Source organism: Lepisma saccharinum, chromosome 27 (genome assembly GCF_977018435.1).
Source record: "Lepisma saccharinum chromosome 27, izLepSacc3.1, whole genome shotgun sequence".
Taxonomy (NCBI): domain Eukaryota; kingdom Metazoa; phylum Arthropoda; class Insecta; order Zygentoma; family Lepismatidae; genus Lepisma; species Lepisma saccharinum.
The window spans coordinates 57,588,727-57,612,725 of record NC_139255.1 but is presented as its reverse complement, the minus strand read 5'-3'; the positions used below and the strand labels follow the sequence as shown (position 1 = coordinate 57,612,725).

Here is a 23,999-nt window from a genome sequence, read left to right as displayed (position 1 = left end):
GACTGGACCTACAGTTTAAAGTGGGATCCGAACCACTATGTGCTTCCACAACCCGGGACCCCTTGATTACAAAGTTGTATTATGGAATTGTAAGCCTAGAGTCATAATGAATCACATTTTAATAGATCAAGGGCTTACATCTGTTTAAAAAGACAAAAAAACTTGTGATTCACTTTATGCAAGATAATATTTTACACTAAACTCATAATTACCTTAACAACAATGATGCGGTCGTCTCCCGATCCATTGCTGAGGGGCGTTGAAGATCTGTCCTTCTCCTCTGGAATTTTGGGAGGGGAATCTCGCAACGTGTGAGCAAGAGGAGAGCCCGGTAGGATGCCCTCGATGGAGTCTGTGTCAGAGCGATCGGAAAGGCTGGTGGCAATGGACAAGCGTTTCTTCTGCAAAGGAATTAATTCAAGCTGCATCACAGAAGCAAGCACGCTCACAAAGCCTGTCACTTGTTAGTAAGCAATTGTTCGTAAAATATGCGGACACACAAGATGCAGAAACATAAGAATCAGAAAAGGTTAAGGATGTGAAAGTAATTTGATTTACTCACGGAACATTAGTAATTTAATACTGCAGCAGTAGAATATCAGTAAACGGTAAGCTTTATATCAATATTTAGTTTGTATTCGTCAGTTTGCACCTTAGTATTTTTTTAAATACAGACCTTCAAGTTAAATTTGTTTCATATCAAGTTGTTTCTTGCTGAAAACAATTACGCTCATATTTTAATGTAAGGTATACAGGGTGTCTCATCTAACTTTGCGACCTGAAATATTTCTCATCTACTTGACGTATTACAATGTAACAAACGCCATTCTTCATATTTTTTTTCATACTTTCAAATGAGCTGAAAATAAAATGGGGTTTCCATTAAAAGAAAACTAACTTTGTGTTGAAAATCGTACTTCCTTACGTAGTTGAACGTATTGTATCCACTAATTTCATGAGCCCCTCTCATACCTACATATCTGCGAAAGCAGTTTTTCAATATTTGTTGTTGTTCACAAAATATTTCAGGTCGCAATGTTACACGAGACACCCTGTATATCCTAGAATGTTATTTTCAATCATCACGACATTAGGTGCAAAATGTTGTCATATACGTAAAAGCATATTCAGCACGTTGGTTCTTTCAGGAAAGCAAAGAATAGAGAGAGCAAATAGTGAATATTTTAGTCTTCAGACGACGAGTCTTGCTTACCAAATTTGTTTCTTCCTCTGCAAGCCAACGGCTATCTTCTTCAGATTGACGCTGCTGCTGCCGTAACTTCTGCTCCAACAGTTGCTGTTCTATTTCAAGCGACTGAGTTTCATTGTCCTCGCTCTGCTGGTCGTCATCGTTCAGTGACTGGCTCCGACTCTATAAAGAATGGAAGCATGCAATCAAGTATGTACACATTTACATTGACAGTACACTTTACCGAAGCCTAATTCTTCTTACAATCTGATATTTTAAACAAGAATGTTTAAAGTTGACGTGAAAATTGAAGAGGTAAACCTAATGTTATTTATGTATAATAAGAGGCATGAAAATTTGTTTTTGACGAAAACACGAAATTTGTAATAACACATTGTAATGTTAATTTTTCGTGTATCTGAAAGGTGTGAGGTGCATTTTTCTACCCTGTTTTGTCATGAAATGATGTGAAATGAACTGCAAAATGAAATAGGCTCCTAACACGAAATGTAGAGTTTATATACTAACACGACACTTTCCGAAGTTTGAATTATCCTGAGCATTATGCAACACACGGAAAACTGTTTAATTCTCCTGTAAATATTTGAGAAACAAAAATGGACTCCTTCATATATGAAGAATAAACTTAATACTCTGGTAACTACATAAATGTGCTATTAGAAGGGATATGTTTATTTTGTGTAATAAGTGCAGTTTTAAATCAAATTTAGGATTATATTAACAATTTTAAAACTAAAATGCCATTTTATATACTGCTTTTGATCCAATTTTTCACTGCTATAATACTGAAATTTTATTTTATTTACCGCTTTTGAACCAGAAATTGACTTCGTTTTTCTACCGAAATTTTGCTTTCTTATTTACTAAAAATATAAAAATATGTGCCTCCATGTATAACCCTAATTCATACAGAAATCAAAACAAAATTTTTCCAAAATTTCAGACTTCTCGTTTGCATCATCAACACAACACATTCACAATTTCATTCCCTGATGATGCAAAAGAGAAGTTTGTGAAATTTTGGCAAGGTTTTGTTTCAATTTCTGTGCTGTGTATATTCAATTATATTATTTATCAATATTCCTTATTTCTTAATTAATTTTAACAGAAATTATCTCTTTTGTGTGTGAAGACATTCTCGTATACTGTCAAAAACAACTGTGCATTTTCTTTCAGCCAGTGTACCAACCAATTAAATACACTTGTTTACTTTCGACAATTTTGTGTATTCCTTTAAAGCAAAAACTATGCCTGAAGTTAAGAAAAATGAAGTCCGGTTACAGAATGAAATGCGACACCAAAGCAATTTTCTGTGTACAGATATTCCTCTAACCTGCCTACTTTTCCAGGTAACAACATATTGCTATTTAAATTTTAGTTGATACCCACTTTTTCATAAATATGCCATAGTTTACATTAAAGTTCTTACAAAGTGTAAGGGAAGTGGTCAACAGATATTATGCATGTGAAAATAATAAATAAACTTGCAGTTGTGGTATTTGCTTTTTATGAACAGTACTACATGTTCAAAAGAATTGGGTAGTCCTGTCAATTTGAAATCCAAAATGTGCAATTAAATCAAGTCTGCACAATAGCAGGACATCTGTTGCACCCGAGAGTTTTCCCAACCATGTCCCTTTATAAAGTGGCTCTGGAACCCACTCTGCTTCCAATCAGCAGATACCTAAAAGGTAATGGCAGCTAGAGCATGGTGTCTGGCCATATAACTTTCTTTCTTCCACACCCACCATAGGTCTTAAGGGCACAAAGAACACTTTAGCTATATTTTGTTATGCAGATGATCAAATTAATGATAAGAGAATTTGACAGGTTAAAAATAGAATCACAATTATGAAGGAAAAACAAAATTCGTTTTTCATGTTTCATGAATCAACCACATGCAGTTTGCATTGAAAAATACAGGAGTTACGACTCTGGATTTTATATTAAACATAAAAAGTTATATGACCACATTTATATTCTCAGTAAATTTCAATGAAGCCAAACAACAATTTCCATGCAATATTTTGATCAAGCTATTCATCTGCAAGAATCAATTATAATAATCACACATCTTTTCTTACGAAAGTTTTCATTGATGAAACATTCCAAGCTTTAAAAAAAAGCATTTATGCAGTAAGAAATCAATTCTCTCCAATCAGTAAATACATTGACAAAACATGCTGATCTTGATTAGCTATTGGAGCTATTTTCACAGACGTACTTTGGCACTGCATAAAATAAAAAGCTAGTTTATGTGTGAAACATTTACATACTTATGTGCTAGTAAAACTTTGGAAAAAATACTGTGTTTCTTCACATTCTAAACTAAGATACAATCAAAGCTATTCCGATACACAAATGTAATCTCAATGCTGGTGCAATAGTAAGCTACTAAACAAAATTACATCACAGTTCATTTTTGCTAGTGTAGCATTTGTCTTCTTAAGGCAACATACAAGTGCATTAATCATTGCGTAGAACATGCTGTAGTAATTACAAATTGCTAAATTGCAGAATTCTTCTCAGGCTAAAAAATCACGAAATAAAGATTTATTGACTTATAAACTTGATATATAAAAACTTACTTCATGAAAATACCTAAACCAAGAAACTCAAAACCAAAGAGGGAATAATCACCTAAAAATTTGCATAAATTAAAAAAAATAAAATAAAAAGCTTGCCATGCTCCAAATTAAATAATAACACTAATAAAAAAACAAAAGGAAGAAATTTCCATGCGAACTTCTTTGAGAGCTGTTGCACTAAAACTGCTACGTTTTTAAGATTCCAAACCTGAATCTCAGCACTCGCACTACCACTAATAGAGACAGCAGTGGAGCCAGATCCTAGAGAGAAGGACCCTTCCATCTCTATGCTAGAGATGGTGCCGTCGCTCGCACTCATGGTGCCTGTGGACGAGGACGTGCAAGGGTCCCCCGAGGACACAGGCAGCTTTTCCTCCGGTGTGCTACCTGTCGTAGCAACCTCTTTGGTTTTGGGTCGTCGTTTTGGAGAAGCGACAGCGACCGGCTGCGCAAAATCTACCGTTAAAGTGTTGAACGCCGATGCAGGAGTGGTGTACACAGAAGGGCACACTCCTCGGCTTTCGTTCTCCCGCAGCAGCTGTGCCAACACTTCCGGGTTCTGAGCAATGATGTACGTGGATGGTGCCGGCGGAGTTCCAACAACATTCTGGTCGACTGGGAACCTCGCAGGTTTTGGGGGAGGAGGGTCATCTGCACCTAAGGAACCTCGAGGGGAAAATATCTCAATTACACACAGAAGAAAAAATCCACGTTATATAAAATTACCTCCAGACTAACTTTGTAACATGAATTACAATCTCTTTTTACTTGTGAATGCATAAAAGAACCAGCCTTTTCAATAGTACTATGCTTAGTGATGTTGTAACCAATGGCAAGAACACATTTAGAAAATTTGAAAAAGAAAATTGGATACTTCTAGAATATGGAACATAAGCTCAAAATATACTAATTTATTTCATGTTCTCAGATAATTTAATGCATTGTACTCATTGTTTTGCATTCCGCATGCATGTGTGTATGTATCAACAATTTAACCCTTAAAAGGCAATAAGGGCCCAACAATCAGCAGGAAGTTTAAAATTATGCAAGGTTTTAAATAAAAAATTTCGTAGCTACAAATTTTAGCTAATTTTTTCCACTACAGATTAGGCTACAAGCCTATGTAGTCATAGTATGTTCCAAAATTAGAAAAAAACAAAACAAATATGGCATATATATGTCATATCTCGGCATTAGCAACCTTACCTAAATGTGACGCACACGTTGCATCTCGGCGTTTAAGGGTTAAACAATTCATTTCAATTCATGATATTTATCTGGTTCAAAATTGATTACATTTACCAGACAAATAATGATGAAGTAAAACAGTAAGGTACTTACTCCAAGACATGGCCTGAACTCTCCTGTTCTCTCTTCTCATGGTCTCTTGCTGCTGATGACGCTCTTCGAGCAGAATTTCACTGAAAGGCAACAGCATGTTCTATTTTTCCAATGCACTTAAATGTCTCAGACAAGTATTGCTAATCTACATATGAATCATGTTCCTTTTCCACCAAGGGATACTTTTTGCAAGTAATACGAGGGTCACTATTTATATTTTGAGCCTAACAATGAAAAAACAGGAATTTGGCATTGAAAACTGCTTTATTGTCTTTCGAAGTATTCTCCTTTATGGTCAATACACTTTTGCATTAGTTCGAACCATTTGCCAAAGCAGTTTTTCCAATCTTCTTGAGACACCTCCATAATATGGTTTTTCAACGCATCAACGGCGTCTTCCGCCGACGAAAATCGTTGTCCATGCAATTTATTCTTGACATTCGGGAACAAGAAGAAGTCATTGGGTGCCAAATCAGGACTATACGGTGGATGACCCATCAATTCGATTTTTTGACTGTTCGTAAAGTCGGTTGTTAGACGAGATGTGTGACAGCTGGCATTGTCTTGATGAAGAATGATCCGACGGCGTTTGTTTGTTTTCCGTATTTGACCGAAGACCTCTGGCAAACAAATTGTTGCGTACCATTCAGAGTTGACCGTTCTACGTTCCTCTAAAGGCACAGTTGCCACATGACCAGTTTTCCCGAAAAAACAGGCGACCATTTGTTTCGATGTGCTTCGAGCGCGAACAACTTTTGTTGGATTGGGTTCATCTTGAAACACCCATACAGTCGACTGCTGTTTACGTTCCGGCTCATATGCATATATCCATGATTCGTCACCTGTTACAATCTTATATACGTCTTTTGAAGCACCACGATTGTATTTATTGAGCATTTGTTTGCACCAATTGACGCGAGCGTCTTTTTCAGTTTTTGTCAAATTGTGTGGGATCCAATGAGAACATACCTTTCTCACAGCTAAATGATCATGTAATATTTTATATATGCTGGTGGAACTAATGCCTATGGTTGCCTCAATCTCACAGTATGTCACATGACGATCTTGCAGTATTAGGTTTTGCACAGCATCAATGTTTTCTTGAACAACAACTGATTTTGGATGCCTAACTTCAATCAGTGTTGCCAAGGCTCAAAATATAAATAGTGGCCCTCGTAGTTACGCCTACAGTTCTCTGCAATTTATTGTAATAAGAGAAGAAAGTCTTTAGTGTGCGTGGCATTAATCTCCGTTACTGGTCAATAAAATGTATCGGTAAAATTGATGATGATTTTTTAACACAGTATTTGTGAAAGGTCAGTTGAACTAGCTATATGAAACATATTTATGGTGTACAAAGGACATATTATGCAAATAATACTATTCATAAGACTTTCCGGCTATATTACTTTAATCTCCTGTCTTAATTTACTTCTGATGAGACCAATGTTAATGGCTTGAAATTGTGAGAATTCTAATTGAATTTCTATTTTCTTTCTATTACGGTTGGTTGATGAATGGAAGACACAGTGCTTAAAGTGGAAAATGCTAGCCGAGGGAATGTTTGGTTGAGCCTTATAGTTAGCAGAGGGGGAGGGGGGGAGTTCCTATGGTTTAATATGGTGACAATGTGATAGCTAGAGGATGCTTTGCGAAAATTGTGCCAGCTGAGGTATACTCTCTCCCACATCCCCCTTCACTTTTCGCACTGGTAACACAGAGAAAGTGAGATTTTTATTAGAGATCTTACATGCTATACAAATTTTATGCACTAAATTTCCATTTTTTTAACGAAACAGGTTTCTAACATGATGCAGTTTGCATATCAGGACAGAAATGGGATAATGATTTCATCTTGTACTCTCTCCCTGATCAATTTCAGAACAAATATACACAGTGAAGTCTTAATTCGATATTTTTCAGGGGATTGAAGTGAAAAAAACTTTAATTGCAGGAATCTTGGAAAATTTATAACATTTTGCACTATTGCGATAAAGATTGAATGTACAATAAGGGAAAATATAAAATCTGGGAACATAAAATCGAATTTCCACTGTAGATGTGAAGGAATACATGGCTGTGCAAAAAAAACAATTAAATTTGAAATGATCTAGAGCCAAAACTTACTTGAGCACTTCCTTGATATCCTTAAAGCTGGGCCTCTTGGAGGGTTCATACGACCAACATTGTGACATTAAACTGTACAGCCGTGGGGGACAGTTCGGAGGCAGGGCCAGTCTTTCACTATTTTCTATTTTACCAATTACATCATTGTTTTTCACTCCTTGAAATGGTTTCACACCCAGCATAAGAATTTCCCACATGCATACACCTGGAATATAGAGAAAAAAGAAATAATTTGTCATAATAACTTAGGATAGGGTGGTATTGTACATGTTACTTTACAGCGTTGCCTTTCTGCCATTCATGGATAACCACGGTGATGAGGATAAGTGACGACTATGTGCAATTGATTAGAAGATACTCATAAAGAACATCGATACCCAAGCCAGCATTCAAACCTGGGACCTTCGGTGTTCGGTCATTTTGACTTGACGTGCTTAACCACCAAATTACAGTAATAGGAAAATAAATACTTCCCTTTAAGTACATTAATTTGTTACCGCATCTTTCATTGCCAAAAACATCAATTAAAATATTTACAACTACAAGAAGATTGTCAATGGTATTTTAGAAAATATACAAGGATCTCCGAAATAATGTACTGGTTAATGAAACCATTTCATAATAAACAGGATTAGGTTTGATCCCACATTAAACTGTAGGTCCTGTCCCAATCAGCCTATCTATGTGTACCATGGTCTTATGAAGTGTGTGTCACTTTATGTTTGAAACAGAGTGGATAAAAATCATGTGATTTAAATCAGATTTTTTCTATTTAGAAAAAAAACCTGCTTAAACTTGCTTGAATGTTTTTTGGCATCATACGTATGGATATGTTGTTTAAAGTTCTCTTATAGAAAGGCTTTTTCTATTAAACGGCCCTGTAAAATATTTCAACAGTTTGATTAAAGCAAATAAAAAAATATGTATAAATTTCATTTTTCTGTTTCTGATATTGTATATGAATGTATGCAGGTGGAGGAGGGCTGCTTTGGGGGGTTCCCCCCCTTTTATGTCTTCTGATACTGTATACATGAACCTACTATGGATAGGTTGGTTTGATACTGTATACATGAACCTACTATGGATAGGTTTGTTTGATACTGTATACATGAACCTACTATGGATAGGTTGGTTTGATACTGTATACATGAACCTACTATGGATAGGTTGGTTTGATACTGTATACATGAACCTACTATGGATAGGTTGGTTTGATACTGTATACATGAACCTACTATGGATAGGTTGGTTTGATACTGTATACATGAACCTACTATGGATAGGTTGGTTTGATACTGTATACATGAACCTACTATGGATAGGTTGGTTTGATACTGTATACATGAACCTACTATGGATAGGTTGGTTTGATACTGTATACATGAACCTACTATGGATAGGTTGGTTTGATACTGTATACATGAACCTACTATGGATAGGTTGGTTTGATACTGTATACATGAACCTACTATGGATAGGTTGGTTTGATACTGTATACATGAACCTACTATGGATAGGTTGGTTTGATACTGTATACATGAACCTACTATGGATAGGTTGGTTTGATACTGTATACATGAACCTACTATGGATAGGTTGGTTTGATACTGTATACATGAACCTACTATGGATAGGTTGGTTTGATACTGTATACATGAACCTACTATGGATAGGTTGGTTTGATACTGTATACATGAACCTACTATGGATAGGTTGGTTTGATACTGTATACATGAACCTACTATGGATAGGTTGGTTTGATACTGTATACATGAACCTACTATGGATAGGTTGGTTTGATACTGTATACATGAACCTACTATGGATAGGTTGGTTTGATACTGTATACATGAACCTACTATGGATAGGTTGGTTTGATACTGTATACATGAACCTACTATGGATAGGTTGGTTTGATACTGTATACATGAACCTACTATGGATAGGTTGGTTTGATACTGTATACATGAACCTACTATGGATAGGTTGGTTTGATACTGTATACATGAACCTACTATGGATAGGTTGGTTTGATACTGTATACATGAACCTACTATGGATAGGTTGGTTTGATACTGTATACATGAACCTACTATGGATAGGTTGGTTTGATACTGTATACATGAACCTACTATGGATAGGTTGGTTTGATACTGTATACATGAACCTACTATGGATAGGTTGGTTTGATACTGTATACATGAACCTACTATGGATAGGTTGGTTTGATACTGTATACATGAACCTACTATGGATAGGTTGGTTTGATACTGTATACATGAACCTACTATGGATAGGTTGGTTTGATACTGTATACATGAACCTACTATGGATAGGTTGGTTTGATACTGTATACATGAACCTACTATGGATAGGTTGGTTTGATACTGTATACATGAACCTACTATGGATAGGTTGGTTTGATACTGTATACATGAACCTACTATGGATAGGTTGGTTTGATACTGTATACATGAACCTACTATGGATAGGTTGGTTTGATACTGTATACATGAACCTACTATGGATAGGTTGGTTTGATACTGTATACATGAACCTACTATGGATAGGTTGGTTTGATACTGTATACATGAACCTACTATGGATAGGTTGGTTTGATACTGTATACATGAACCTACTATGGATAGGTTGGTTTGATACTGTATACATGAACCTACTATGGATAGGTTGGTTTGATACTGTATACATGAACCTACTATGGATAGGTTGGTTTGATACTGTATACATGAACCTACTATGGATAGGTTGGTTTGATACTGTATACATGAACCTACTATGGATAGGTTGGTTTGATACTGTATACATGAACCTACTATGGACAGGTTGGTTTGATACTGTATACATGAACCTACTATGGACAGGTTGGTTTGATACTGTATACATGAACCTACTATGGACAGGTTGGTTTGATACTGTATACATGAACCTACTATGGACAGGTTGGTTTGATACTGTATACATGAACCTACTATGGACAGGTTGGTTTGATACTGTATACATGAACCTACTATGGACAGGTTGGTTTGATACTGTATACATGAACCTACTATGGACAGGTTGGTTTGATACTGTATACATGAACCTACTATGGACAGGTTGGTTTGATACTGTATACATGAACCTACTATGGATAGGTTGGTTTGATACTGTATACATGAACCTACTATGGACAGGTTGGTTTGATACTGTATACATGAACCTACTATGGATAGGTTGGTTTGATACTGTATACATGAACCTACTATGGATAGGTTGGTTTGATACTGTATACATGAACCTACTATGGATAGGTTGGTTTGATACTGTATACATGAACCTACTATGGATAGGTTTGTTTGATACTGTATACATGAACCTACTATGGATAGGTTTGTTTGATACTGTATACATGAACCTACTATGGATAGGTTGGTTTGATACTGTATACATGAACCTACTATGGATAGGTTGGTTTGATACTGTATACATGAACCTACTATGGATAGGTTGGTTTGATACTGTATACATGAACCTACTATGGATAGGTTGGTTTGATACTGTATACATGAACCTACTATGGATAGGTTGGTTTGATACTGTATACATGAACCTACTATGGATAGGTTGGTTTGATACTCTATACATGAACCTACTATGGATAGGTTTGTTTGATACTCTATACATGAACCTACTATGGATAGGTTTGTTTGATACTCTATACATGAACCTACTATGGATAGGTTTGTTTGATACTCTATACATGAACCTACTATGGATAGGTTGGTTTGATACTGTATACATGAACCTACTATGGATAGGTTGGTTTGATACTGTATACATGAACCTACTATGGATAGGTTGGTTTGATACTGTATACATGAACCTACTATGGATAGGTTGGTTTGATACTGTATACATGAACCTACTATGGATAGGTTGGTTTGATACTGTATACATGAACCTACTATGGATAGGTTGGTTTGATACTGTATACATGAACCTACTATGGATAGGTTGGTTTGATACTGTATACATGAACCTACTATGGATAGGTTGGTTTGATACTGTATACATGAACCTACTATGGATAGGTTGGTTTGATACTGTATACATGAACCTACTATGGATAGGTTTGCTTGATACTGTATACATGAACCTACTATGGATAGGTTGGTTTGATACTCTATACATGAACCTACTATGGATAGGTTGGTTTGATACTGTATACATGAACCTACTATGGATAGGTTTGTTTGATACTGTATACATGAACCTACTATGGATAGGTTTGTTTGATACTGTATACATGAACCTACTATGGATAGGTTGGTTTGATACTGTATACATGAACCTACTATGGATAGGTTTGTTGATTTGATGTGTTAATGGAACTATAATAATTTCCGTAACTTCTCTCCCACTCAAAATAAAACATTCTGCATATACTCTATAAATGTAACTTAAAATATTTTTTCAAGTCTTTGTAGCTAAATTTTGGCAGCTGCCATGTTTATTTGCAGTTTAATGGTGACACAATTTACAGTATAACATGATTAGTATTTTGTATACTTTTCTACACAAAATGTTTGCTATTTCTGCCCATAAAAATTATTGAATTTTAGATCAAGAAAAATTGAAGTATGTTTACAGTTTACATATTACATTTCCTTTCGAATGAGCTTCACCCCATCAGTAGGTTGTATCCTTTCGTTTCCTTTCTTAGAGCCTAATTAATATACACCATTCAGTGATTACGAGATCAATGTACTTTCACCAAAAAAAAAAAAAAAAAAAAAATATGATATCTACAAAATCTTTATGTACATTATTACAAGTACATATTTACTTAGTGATTTAAATCGCTATTTAAATCAACCTGATTTAAATCAAAGCACCTTGATGTGAAATATTAAGTACCAATGAAATCAACGGACTAGCTACTTTATAAAGCAATGTACAACAAAAATGTGTTTGGAAGTAATTGTAACAGCCTGATTCTGCTCACTACAATTCTAAATTTGTTCTCACTATGAGACATAAGTTTCCTTCACTGTGATAGCATATGAACTTTCTTATCTTTTATTATTCAACAATAATTTACAACTCTGTGGGGATGTGAAAATGAAAATTGTATTTTAAATGAAAAGCTTGCCCATTCATTTGGGTTTAGTTTTAAGTACACTTTATGCACAGAAAGGTCAATTGGGACTGGATATATAGATTAAAATGAGCACCAAACCTCTATGTGCCTCCACTGGGTATCAAACCCAGCACCCCTTGATTACAAGGTGACGACGACAACTATACCATTGGGGAGGTATTTCACATTCACTTCAGTGATATGATGCACTCTTAATGTTTCACACATAAAGTGACAAATATTTCCATGTTTGTTTCAAATCCATAATATGCATACATAGAATAACTGGCATGACCTACAGTTTAATGGGAGATCCAAAACAGAAGAATCAAACCTGAACCCCTTTATTACAAAGTAATTGCATTAATGACTATACTATTTTAAAATTCCTCATATTTCCAAAGTGCCATAAATCTTTGGATACATCCAATAAGTTTACACCTACTACAGAAAACGAACAATTTTACAAATATCAATACAACACATGCAAGTTTAACTTACCAAACATCCACACATCGCTGGCTGTTGTAAACCTTCTGAAGTTTATGGATTCTGGCGCCATCCACTTTATGGGAAGCTTTCCCTTGGAGGCTTTGTAATAGCTCTGGTCCTCTACCCATCTGCTGAGACCAAAATCAGCCAACTTCACACAGTTATGACTTGAGACTAATACATTACGAGCTGCTATGTCCCTGCAAAGGAGAAGTAACACTTCAGAATCTAAAATTATTAATATAAACAACATTCCCAGATTTTTTCATTTCTCTGCATTGTACTGATACTTTTCCCACTTCAAATACAACAAAAACAAAATTCTTTCCCAAAATTTTACAGACGCGAGTTTGTTGTAAAGTGGTCCTTGAGACCAAACTATGGTCACTCAATAAATGCAGTTTATTATTATTATGTTGGCATAGACACAAAAATATAAAAATCGTTTCACTGTATATGTACCATCTGCCATTATATTTAATGGCATACTATATTTAAATAAAGTACATAAAATAAAGCAGTTTCAACAATTTTTATTTCTTTTATCGATAAGGTATGAGAACAAAATGTTACATTGGATGAATAAAAAATAATTGCAGTAATGAAAACTTCTTGAAGAAATATTCAAGATTCCTAATTACTTTCAATGCATCAGAAAAAAATTCTAAAAATGTCTATGAAACTGATTCTATCTGCAATTCCCCTTTTACTGAAAAACTGTCATTTAATTTCAAAACATATACAAGACTTTTTCAAATATCTACGAAATCAGCTAAACTGTCTTTCAAATAGACCGAATGATATAAATGTACTATAACAAAGAAAATGCACCTTGCAGTACACAGTAAAAAAGATTTAAAATATATGAACTTCAACCTACCTATGTACAAATTTTTTTGATTCGAGGTACGAGAGAGCAGTACTGAGCTGGTAGGTATACAGAAGCAGTGTTGCTAAATCTAGTCTATGTTTGTTACTTTGCAGGTACGCACGCATTTCACCTAGCTTTGCCAGTTCCATAACAATGCATATCGGACTCTCGGAACAAATTCCGATCAGTTTTATGATGTGTTGATGGTCAAACTGTTGCATGATATCTGCAATTGAAAATTTGTTGCTTATTAAAAGACAAGGTACACATTTCAGAATGAAGAAAAAAAAATAACAGAAAAGAAAGAAAATAAGTTTTCAAACAAGATTCATGCGAAAAATATTGCAATAGTTAATGTAATTACTTTCAACTGTATTAAAATTAGGACTCAAACCCAATGCATCTCACAGCACATAAAATAAGATGCTGAAAAGGGCTATCTATTTCTTAGGGTGTGTCACATCCCCATTGTCAGGTTAAAAGGAAAGGGGAAAAAACTTACAAAAACAAAGTTTTGCCAGTGTTTTTTTTTCTGATGAAGGAAATGCGATAATAGTGAAACTGTTGACAGACCTTTGTAGGCTTTTTCTAATGCTGGTTGTGCTTTATGCCTGTGTCCTGATTTTAATACGAGCTTGTTCCTTTCTTGACAAGGTACTATCTCACATACCAATAATATTCCAATCTGATGTATCAAAAAATGAAAAGAACTAAACTAACTCCATGGCGCAACAACCCTCTAAGGGCCAGAGCCCGCCAGGGTGGCTTTTCCATTGGCTGACATGTGGTCAGAGCATCGAGTTCAGTCACCACTGTTTCTGGCTTTGGAAACCAGAGCCCTCTACTTCATTCCTCACGATGGCAACATTTCGGAGCTCCCACCAGGAATTGAACCCAGGACCATTCACACCAAAGTCAAGAGCGATAACCATGCAGCTGCTGTTAATATTTAAAAAGCCGGACACTGTGGCAGAGTGGTTCGCACATTGCGCTGCGATGCCAAGGGTCCCGGGTTCGAATCCTGCTGGGCTTGGTTGTTTGTGAATGTCCATTCATCCATTTCATCACTCATCCCCATCTTCACAAATTAGCCAAGAGGCACAAAACACGAAGTAAAATAAACTAAATCAATCAATCAACCAATCAAAATATTTAAAACATATATATATAAAAATATTAATTGCAAGTCCTAGTTTAGTAAAGTGATTGTCTAAACATGTCCCACACCGTGGCCGTGTGGTCTAAGACGTTATGATTTGGGATTCAGGTTTGAGTCTCCTGGGGGAAGTGTAACACCTTTTCTCCCGAGATTTCAGCCCGAGTATGCAACCGATGGCCACCCACCAGCGTGAGGAAATTGGAGAGCTACGAATGAGGGGAGAGCTACAAACTGGGGGTTTCTCATGTTGACCACACGTCACCCCGTAACTGGTTCGATGATCTCCCACCTCAGCAGGTAGAAGTCTGTAAGTAGGACCTGGCCCTCATGGGCCGTTGTGCCACGGGTTATTATAAATGTCTAAACATGCATTATTTTTCTAACGCACAGTCTGTTGCAGTCACCTAATTAATGCATTAATGGACAAAGTTGTTCTTCAAGCAACAGTTGTAATTTTATACGAATTTGGTAAAATACTGCTTGTTGGTTATGGTTAATTTTATATTGGTACTTGATCAGGAATGCAACATTGGTTCAACTCTATGAGTAAGTAACAGAGTAACATGATTTTCCAAAGTGAAATTTCACTTTTTACATTCAATTTAAACTGCATGCAGAAATACATAACCAAACCAAAACTAATGGAACCTAGACCACCCTACCATTTTGCTACAAATCTTACATGCTTCCTCGAGGAACTTCTCTGCAGTTGCAGCATCCGCATCCACTTTACATGTCTTCACTGCGACTGGAATGAGGTGTCCATCTCGTGTCTTGAACGTGCCTCTGTGGACGTCTCCAAACTGACCGTCTCCAATTATCTCTGCCAGCTCAATCTGATCACGTTGTAATTCATAGTCCTTAGCTGGAAAGTATATTAAGGTACCATTAATGATTACTAGAAGCATGCATACTTAGTTTTTGACAAAAACACGAAATACGAAATAACACTTTGTAATGTTAATTTTTCATGTTTCAGAAAGGTGTGAGGTGCATTTTCCTACCCTGTTTTGTCACAAAATGATGAGAAATAAACTGCAAAGACTCTTACAAATGAAATTTAGTGTTTATTTACGAATGAGACACTTTCGGTAGTTTGAATTATCCTGCAAGTTATGCAATTCATGGAAAATTCATTAATTTTGGTGTAAATATTTGAGAAGCAAAAATGGACCCTTTATACAGGAATAAACTTAATACTCTGTTAATTACGTAAATGTACTATTAGAAGGGATATGTTCATCTTGCATAATAAGTGCAGTTTTTAAATCAAATTTAGGATTAAAATCACAATTTTCAAACAAAATCTCATTTCATATACCGCATACTTCACCAAGCATGACATCCGAAGTACAGATCAGTTGTACATAGTGTAAAATTTAGATCATTATGCATACCTGCAATATTTGAAACCTTGTAATTCTATTGATTGCTTATTGATTTGGTTAATTTTTCCACTACTTTTGGCTAATTGTGAAGATGAGGATGAGTGATGATGTTATGGTGAAAAGACACTCACAAAGATCATCCAGCCACGATTCGAACCTGGGTCCCCTGGTGTGGTATTGTGGGCTATACTACCCACTCCACCATGAAGGTTGGACCCAGTAACAATAAAGCTTACCAGTAGAATTTCATGGGTGCTTTCTCTGTTAGCTCATTCAGGATGACTGGATTTGATTGAATTTCTTGTTCTGCAACATCACTTTCTTGACTCTTCACAATATGAGGAATGAACAAACACAATGGAACACCCACCCATCCTGCAGCTGAGACTCAAACCCTGATCCTTTGGGTTGTATGAATAACACTGAGCACTTCCTCTCTTCACAAGTTTTTGGCATGTACTTCATTTCATATGAATAAAAGGGCTGAGAACACGAGGAGCATATATCCCCTCGGTGAGTGCTTACTCCAGTGGTGAGCATGTGCTCTGATATTGACGTGAATAAAAAACACTATCCTTTCAGTTCGTATATGAACACGCACACATACCTGGGCATGCATGTTGCATATGTTGCCACATGAAAATGTTGATACATAGGATATAATGAAGTTGCTATGTTGGACACTACAGGAAGGAGAACGTTTCTCATATGAAACTGGAGTAAACACTCACTTGAGCAAGTGCCCTGCTATCATTGGAGCGCATCTTTGTGAGCATCTGTTCATTTTATTATGGTTCATTTTATGTACAGATAGGCTAATCGGGACTGAACCTACAGTCTAAAGTGGGATCTGAACCATTATGTGCCTCCACTGGACACGGGTGTCCATCCTTCTTAAGACCAATCGAGCATCCCCTAGATCATGTCATAATCCCTTTAAAGTATTTAATTACAACAGCATATCTACTACTATCCTATTACAAAAAGTCACTCCTTTTTAGCTTTACTGAACACTTTTCTTTACTTGCCCCTTAAATTCTTCTTCTTCATCTAGTGGATTAACCTTTTGGAACCCAAGGCCATTTTCACATGTAACCCCCTTGGTGCCCAAGCCGATTTTGAGCAAAATGCAGAGTTTCAATTAAATGAGTGTAGATCGGAGACTAATTGCCCTACAGAGATGAGTGATATACCGTTGTACACGGAATGAACCAGAGATTCAGACTATATGAAATTTATGCAAATTCGGTGTATATGTGGCGGTGGGGAGGGGGCTAACTCTCAAAATTCCAAAATTTCGGGGGAAAAAATTTGGTTCCCCCACCCTCCCCTCAAGAAAAAAGTACATGACAGTATCGACATGCACATGGAAATGATCGCTGACATGTAAGGAACACTAAAAAATATTAGCATTATTATCATATGACCAATGTAACTTGAGTTGTTCCCCAAAAGGAATGGTCGGCACGCCACTGATTCAAGCTTCAAAATGCAGCAGTACCTTGAAATGACTTTAGCTCAGAGACTATTTGCCGTGGAGATATGAACGATATACCGGTGTACGCAGAATGAATCACAGATTGAGAAGATATAATTTATGCACATTCGGCATATATATGGAGGGGGGAAAGGGGGAAATCCCCTGAAAATACTTTTCTTAAAAAAAAATGTTGTTTCCCCCGCCCCCCCGAAAAAAATGTCAAAATGCAAAATTTATGCAAATTTGACATATATATGGAGGGGAAAGGGAGAAAACGCTCAAAATTTTTTTAAAAAATTGTCACTTCACCCAAAAAATGTCCTCGCACGCAGTGAAAAATGATCGCCAATTCTTGCAGCTGCTTGAAATTCTATTTTTAGACAATGCAGGGTAACCTCTGTTGCAACTTGTGGACACTTGTGCTAAAAAAACAAAGGTTTCCTTCAGCATGCTTCAAAATTCCATTCTCACAACGCAGATTCAACAACCAGTCTTCCCCCTCCCTCTCCCCACACCCCCTGCTTGAACCCTCACGGAAAACTTTCATTTCGACATCTGATACTGATAAACAAGCTTCCTTCGAATGCAGTTCACAGGAGGGAGTGAAAAAGCATTGCTTTAGAACAACAAAGCCGGGCTTCCTTTGTCAGCAAAAATTTGACCTTGAAAAGAGACTCAAAAGAGAAGGCCCTTTTCCCACCTTTCCCCCTCCATTTTCATGAAGACGAGGTTAAATATGGTGCACCTAGTAGTAAAAGTAATTTGGAACCAGCTAAAGTAAATTATTACTGAGGAAATATGTTCTGATTTCTCCTCCTCTACATCTCACTCAACATATTGCAACATGGTGTCAAGATGTATCCTTTCATTTTTAATACATTATTTTATGAAAAAAATGCCCCTGTCCGATAGTGCAGTCTGTGATATTATCCTGTCACTTGGTTTTTAACCTGAGACCCTTAATCTACCAAAATGCCACTGGGGAGGCAGTGATACGACACTCTGGAGAAGATATTACAAGTCAAACAATGCACTGAAACCCATCATGCGCAGCAGACGAAATGGCTACACCAGCGCCCCTAGCGGTAAGTGAGGAAACAACAGGAAGTCAACCCAACAGTAAAGCATCGAGTTCCCAAGTTGACTGTGGCAGAGGCCACCAAAATTAATAGAACACTTACAAGTAAATTTCGTGGATATAACTTTAGTAACTCGCTTACGTCTTATAATGCACTTTGTCTACATGGACATAAGCTTATTCAGGCAAGATATGATTGCGTATTGCACTTTATGAAAGTGTTTTCAGTAAACATCCTAGATCAGCTTCACATGAGCGACTACGTACTTGCAGGAGTGGAATAATCTCCCTCCTCGTCCACTATTTCTGCGTAATCCTCGGAGAGGATGGTCCCATGCTGCCCTCCCTTCTCTGGGCTCCCTGAGGTACTTGACTGCCGACTCCCTGGCCCCAGCCGATATTTCGGAGGCTGAGCATCTGCAGGAAAGAACAGGTATTAGACAAGTTACAAATATCTCTCACACTTTCAACGGTTACAAAATAAAATAAGCCAAGTTTCTGAGGCAAATATACTTGCATGCCAAACATTACATTAATGTTGTATTTCAAATGGTGGTCCTAACAGACAAAGTAAATAGCTAGGACGTAACTAACACCATGTACTAATACTTTTATTTAGAAAAAAATAGAAGTTGTAATAAATGTTTGTCTACCTTTGAAATATATCATCCTTTGATTCATATATTCACCACTTTGAGCAGTTTCTAAATGACACGGGACAAAAAAAATTCAATCAAATAAAATTATCACCATTCCAGAAAGATATAGTAAAAATTATTTTAAGAAATATGGTTGAATTGTTAACATTTATCTTAGCTCCCAGATGGCTAGGAATTTTCACAATATTTACAGTACAAATAATACTATATGCTTTTTCAAGAAATTACTTAATTATTGCACAGTAAACAACTTAATTGTACAATTATCTACTTGAATTTTATCAAGCTATTCAAGTGCCTGAAGAGTTCTTTCATTTTTGCCTTTGCATATTCTAATAAGGGTGAGGCATACAGTTCCCTACACAAGAGCTTAACGAAAAAGATATACATTCTGCGTAAGAAGTACCCGAAAGTCTAATTACATTTGTTGAGATTATTTATAATCTTTACCTAGTTTAATAACCGATAAAGAACTGCTTGCAATGGCTACATGAGGGAGAAATACATTCTCTATAATACAAGAAGATGGGTCCAATGAAACGCTGTCAGGAAATTGCACACCAAACTCCCACCTTCAATGGTCCTTTACGGCAACCAAATTCATGGCAAAATTCATGTTGAACGGTCTGATACGATCCCGATATCCAATATTTATTTACAATGAACACGCGTTCTGGTACGGTGTACCGATCCATCCTCGCAATCCTTGCGTCACACTAACCCACATGCACCATACCAAGCAGCACTTCCCCTGGCGGCACCTACCGTCTTTGTTTTGACGCACGCGCTTATGTTCAACTCTGCCTCGTGTTCAGCATGAAACAAGGTACGTGTATTGTGAATTTCATTTTCCTATGTATGTTTGTTCGGAAATTATAACGTTTTATTCAGGTTCCAAAGCGTACACCCGGTACAACAAAGGCCCCTTTTTTCAATACTCGAGAGCATTTGAATGGGATTAAAATAAATGTGCACCTTAGGCAAAACTGTGTCCAAAGAGTATAGATGACACTAGAATGACCAAAGCAGTTTCCTGAAATAAACCGAATACAGACAGCAGAAGCTAACTGGCAAAAGAGCCAATGCTGCATACAAGCAAATATAAATTGCAACTGAAATCCTTGCTGGTAATAAATAAAACAGCATAATTGTGGTGTGTCAAAAATCTCTTTCTGATGCTTTAGAATATTTAAGTTGCATTTCTACCCCACTTTATAAGTAATGCAAAGATTATAAAAGTGCTGCAAATATTTGAGCTTGACTTGCAACAGAGCTTGATGCAGCTGCCATGAAAAATGGTGCACACACTAGTTCACATTCTAATAGAAATTGTTTCGCTTACATTTGCCTAAACAAAAGATGGTCAATTTCCAGTTTTCCAGTGGCATATTCTCCCGTGCTACCTGGTATACTGCCGGGAAACCACCTTTTTTCATAAATATAGAAATTGCCCGAAAATTTGAAGTTGTCGAAGTTCTGGATTTGTTTTACTTAAATGTCAGTATTGGTGTTTTCTTTTTATTATATCTAAATAATAAATATATACAATAAATAAGAATTGTTGCGGTAAACCAGGTCAAATTTTCATGATACGCCACTGTAATTTTCATTGCTCTAAGCTCTATTAAGTACTCGTTGACTGTACCCATGCCCTTAATAATTTTTTTACTTATCAAAGCACAAGAACAATTTGCATTGAAATAATTTCCCTAAATTATGGTTTTCAAAGAGTAACTTCAAATACATATTTTCCATCGAAAGATTATTTAAGAACTCTTCAGATGAAAAACTGAAGTTCTAAAAAAACTGAAGCAATTATGCTAATGCATATATTACAAAAGGCTGAAAAGAAATTTCATGCATCTGAAACTTAAAAGACAAAGAATAAATACATTATAACTAACACTTCCAACCATTGGAGAAGAAATGAAAAATATGAACTGAAAAAAAGCACAGAAGAAATTTGACTAAGGGTCTCAAATTGCATCAAATCCTACAAACCTTTCAGCGAACAGGGACAGGGGAAATGTTTCCACACAGCAGCTTGGGAAGGAAAAGATGAGAAACAATTACAGGAAAAATCTAAAGAAATATCCATCATGTAAGTTAATTTGAAATGAATTGCAGATCACCATTTTTATTTACACCTCCCACATGAATGGCTGACTCAATATTGAATTCTATACTAGAAATCTACAAAATACTACATCACTTTTATTTTCAAAGTGGCTTTTGTTATTCTGGTGATGGTACATTCCCGTTCCCATAACTAATCTACACTAACCATGAAACGTGTATATCTTGTAATATAATTAAGCCTTGTTTCCATATTTAAAAACACTAAGTTGCTGACCAAGGCAATTTATTATTAAGATAAAAACACTTAACAGGTAACGTTTCGACCCTGTATCAGGGTCTTCCTCAGTGCATATCTTGGTAAAAACAATTTTCAAATTTTAATTTATTGTGTTTGATTGTAACACACAACAGTGTTTAAGAAAAACATTGATATAATGGGGAAGGAATTGAAGATCATTAAACTACAGTGTTGGGTCCAAAACTAGATAATTAATTTTATTATTAAGCCAATACTAATGTATTTTTATTAGAAAATAGTTTGAACTTAATCATTAATAGTGGCCAATGATTTTCTGGAATCCAGGTATCTCACAGAATCCATAAAAATGTCATATTACACTTTTTTGGAGTCTCTAATTTTTCTGGAAATTTTGCAACACTTGATATCTACCTTTATTTGCACCAACATTGTGTGGGGAAAATGGACTTGTGATTTAATGACAGCTGTTTTAATATTCTGTTGTACTTCTTCGAATATTTTGAGCAACTTATAAGTGCTCAAGTACAGTATCGTCGTAGGTGTACCTAAGTGGGGGCAAGGGGGAGCCACGTTTATTAAAATTTACAAGTTAAGGATATTTTTGTTAACCTCCTGGCTCCTGAGGAGCAAAGTATTAAAGAGTAATTTTATGATTTCGCAAAAACAACAGTAATTTAGCAAAATAGCACTGAATGCTATTTTTATCAAATTGAAATCTTTTCCACTCTGTACCCTACACCCAAAATTTAAGCCCCATTTGATTATGCTTCCCAAAGTTAGGCCCCAAATTACACACATGGGCGATGTTATCAGTGGGATCTGATAAGTGTATTGGCATTAGTATTGGTTGTTCACATCAGTCTACATAATAACTTTTGAGTTCATTTACAGTAGTGGCATTAATTCTGGACACTTTTAGTAAAATTTTATTATTTTTAAAAATCTCGATGTAAAAACTATATTCTGTATAGAAATATTAAACAAGTTTAAATTACATCGTTCAGTAACTTCAATAATTGCATCTGAGTGCAGCATTGTAGTCTGATTAGTATTGTTATTGTTATTTTCAACCAACAGAACGCTTGTGTGCGATTCTTGTATAGGAGGTCAACTGTGAGGATCATTCGGTAACTTCAAGAATTGCATCTTACTGCAGCATTGTTATCTGATTATTGGTATTTTCTGTACTAATGTATATACAAAAAGAACTGTGATGGATTTTCACACACACACTTTACTTTTATCTACCTCTGTGTACATATAACATGAACTCAACTTTCTCTTGTATAATAGTATTGCTATTCAAACAATATTTCGATTATTATAAATATTACAACTTATTTTTTACACTTCCATAATTGACATATAACTAGGTTCTCAATGGTCCAATAAAGTACAAGTTGTCATAAACAAATTACCTTTTTTGTTCCACAATGTCTCAGTGGAACCCGTGGTAAGTCGGCAGTACCCATCTATGAGATCTGCCAGGCTCTCAGCTATTTCTAACGAAGAAAATGTAATGGTGAGGGTTTCTGAAGTGCCTGCTACATTTAGATTAACCACAGCCTTTGGATGAGCTTCACAGTCTGACACCAAAGTTTGGATTGACAGGATCCTGTCAAAGTCTGCCATCCGAGTTGGCTGAAAGAAGAACACGCGCTTTGAGAATAAACTGCATAACTTAGATATTTTTAAACATGCTTTTGGCTAGAGCATATTCAAGTAAATAAGACTGATTATGTACCAGTTTCTCATTTGTACTTCTTGTATACTAGGGTGAATCAAAAAGTAAGTTACACCCGACCCGTGTTCCTGTGCTAAGAGAGATAAAATAATCACGCTTGGTGTCAACACTGTCTGAAATGTTGTCTTCACACACCAGAAGCAGCCGTGCTTCATCTGGTTTAGTATGCGAGTAGTCACAGTGTGAGTATGGGCAGTCATATTGAGGTGGCGTCCAACATTGAGGAGCACTCCATCATCCGATTGAGGGCACAAGGCATAATCTGAGTGAAATCCATTGCTAAATTGTCGAGGTGTATGGTGAGAATGCGATGTCACACCCCATGATCGCAAAATGGTGCCAGATGTTCGAAGAGGGAAGATCGAACGTGAACGACAAACTGCA

General features: G+C 36.1%; 1 protein-coding gene across 9 annotated transcripts in view; it reads right to left on the bottom strand.

Annotated features, from left to right (window-relative positions):
- The window catches only part of Fak (protein tyrosine kinase 2 Fak), a 211,903-nt gene that overhangs the window by 33,893 nt on the left and 154,011 nt on the right, over positions 1 to 23,999 (bottom strand). For 6 of the 9 annotated variants that reach the window (XM_083113124.1, XM_083113121.1, XM_083113122.1 and 3 more), the window contains 12 exons: positions 23,290 to 23,512; positions 21,535 to 21,576; positions 19,528 to 19,578; positions 19,142 to 19,291; positions 15,611 to 15,793; positions 13,779 to 13,995; positions 12,908 to 13,098; positions 7,267 to 7,471; positions 5,140 to 5,219; positions 4,007 to 4,464; positions 1,214 to 1,372; positions 213 to 401 (listed from right to left, as the gene is read on the bottom strand). In XM_083113124.1, the coding sequence (XP_082969250.1) occupies positions 213 to 401; positions 1,214 to 1,372; positions 4,007 to 4,464; positions 5,140 to 5,219; positions 7,267 to 7,471; positions 12,908 to 13,098; positions 13,779 to 13,995; positions 15,611 to 15,793; positions 19,142 to 19,291; positions 19,528 to 19,578; positions 21,535 to 21,576; positions 23,290 to 23,512 (2,148 nt within the window). The remainder of the gene's footprint in view (positions 1 to 212; positions 402 to 1,213; positions 1,373 to 4,006; positions 4,465 to 5,139; positions 5,220 to 7,266; positions 7,472 to 12,907; positions 13,099 to 13,778; positions 13,996 to 15,610; positions 15,794 to 19,141; positions 19,292 to 19,527; positions 19,579 to 21,534; positions 21,577 to 23,289; positions 23,513 to 23,999) is intronic. The other 3 variants (XM_083113126.1, XM_083113119.1, XM_083113120.1) reach the window with 3 other exon arrangements.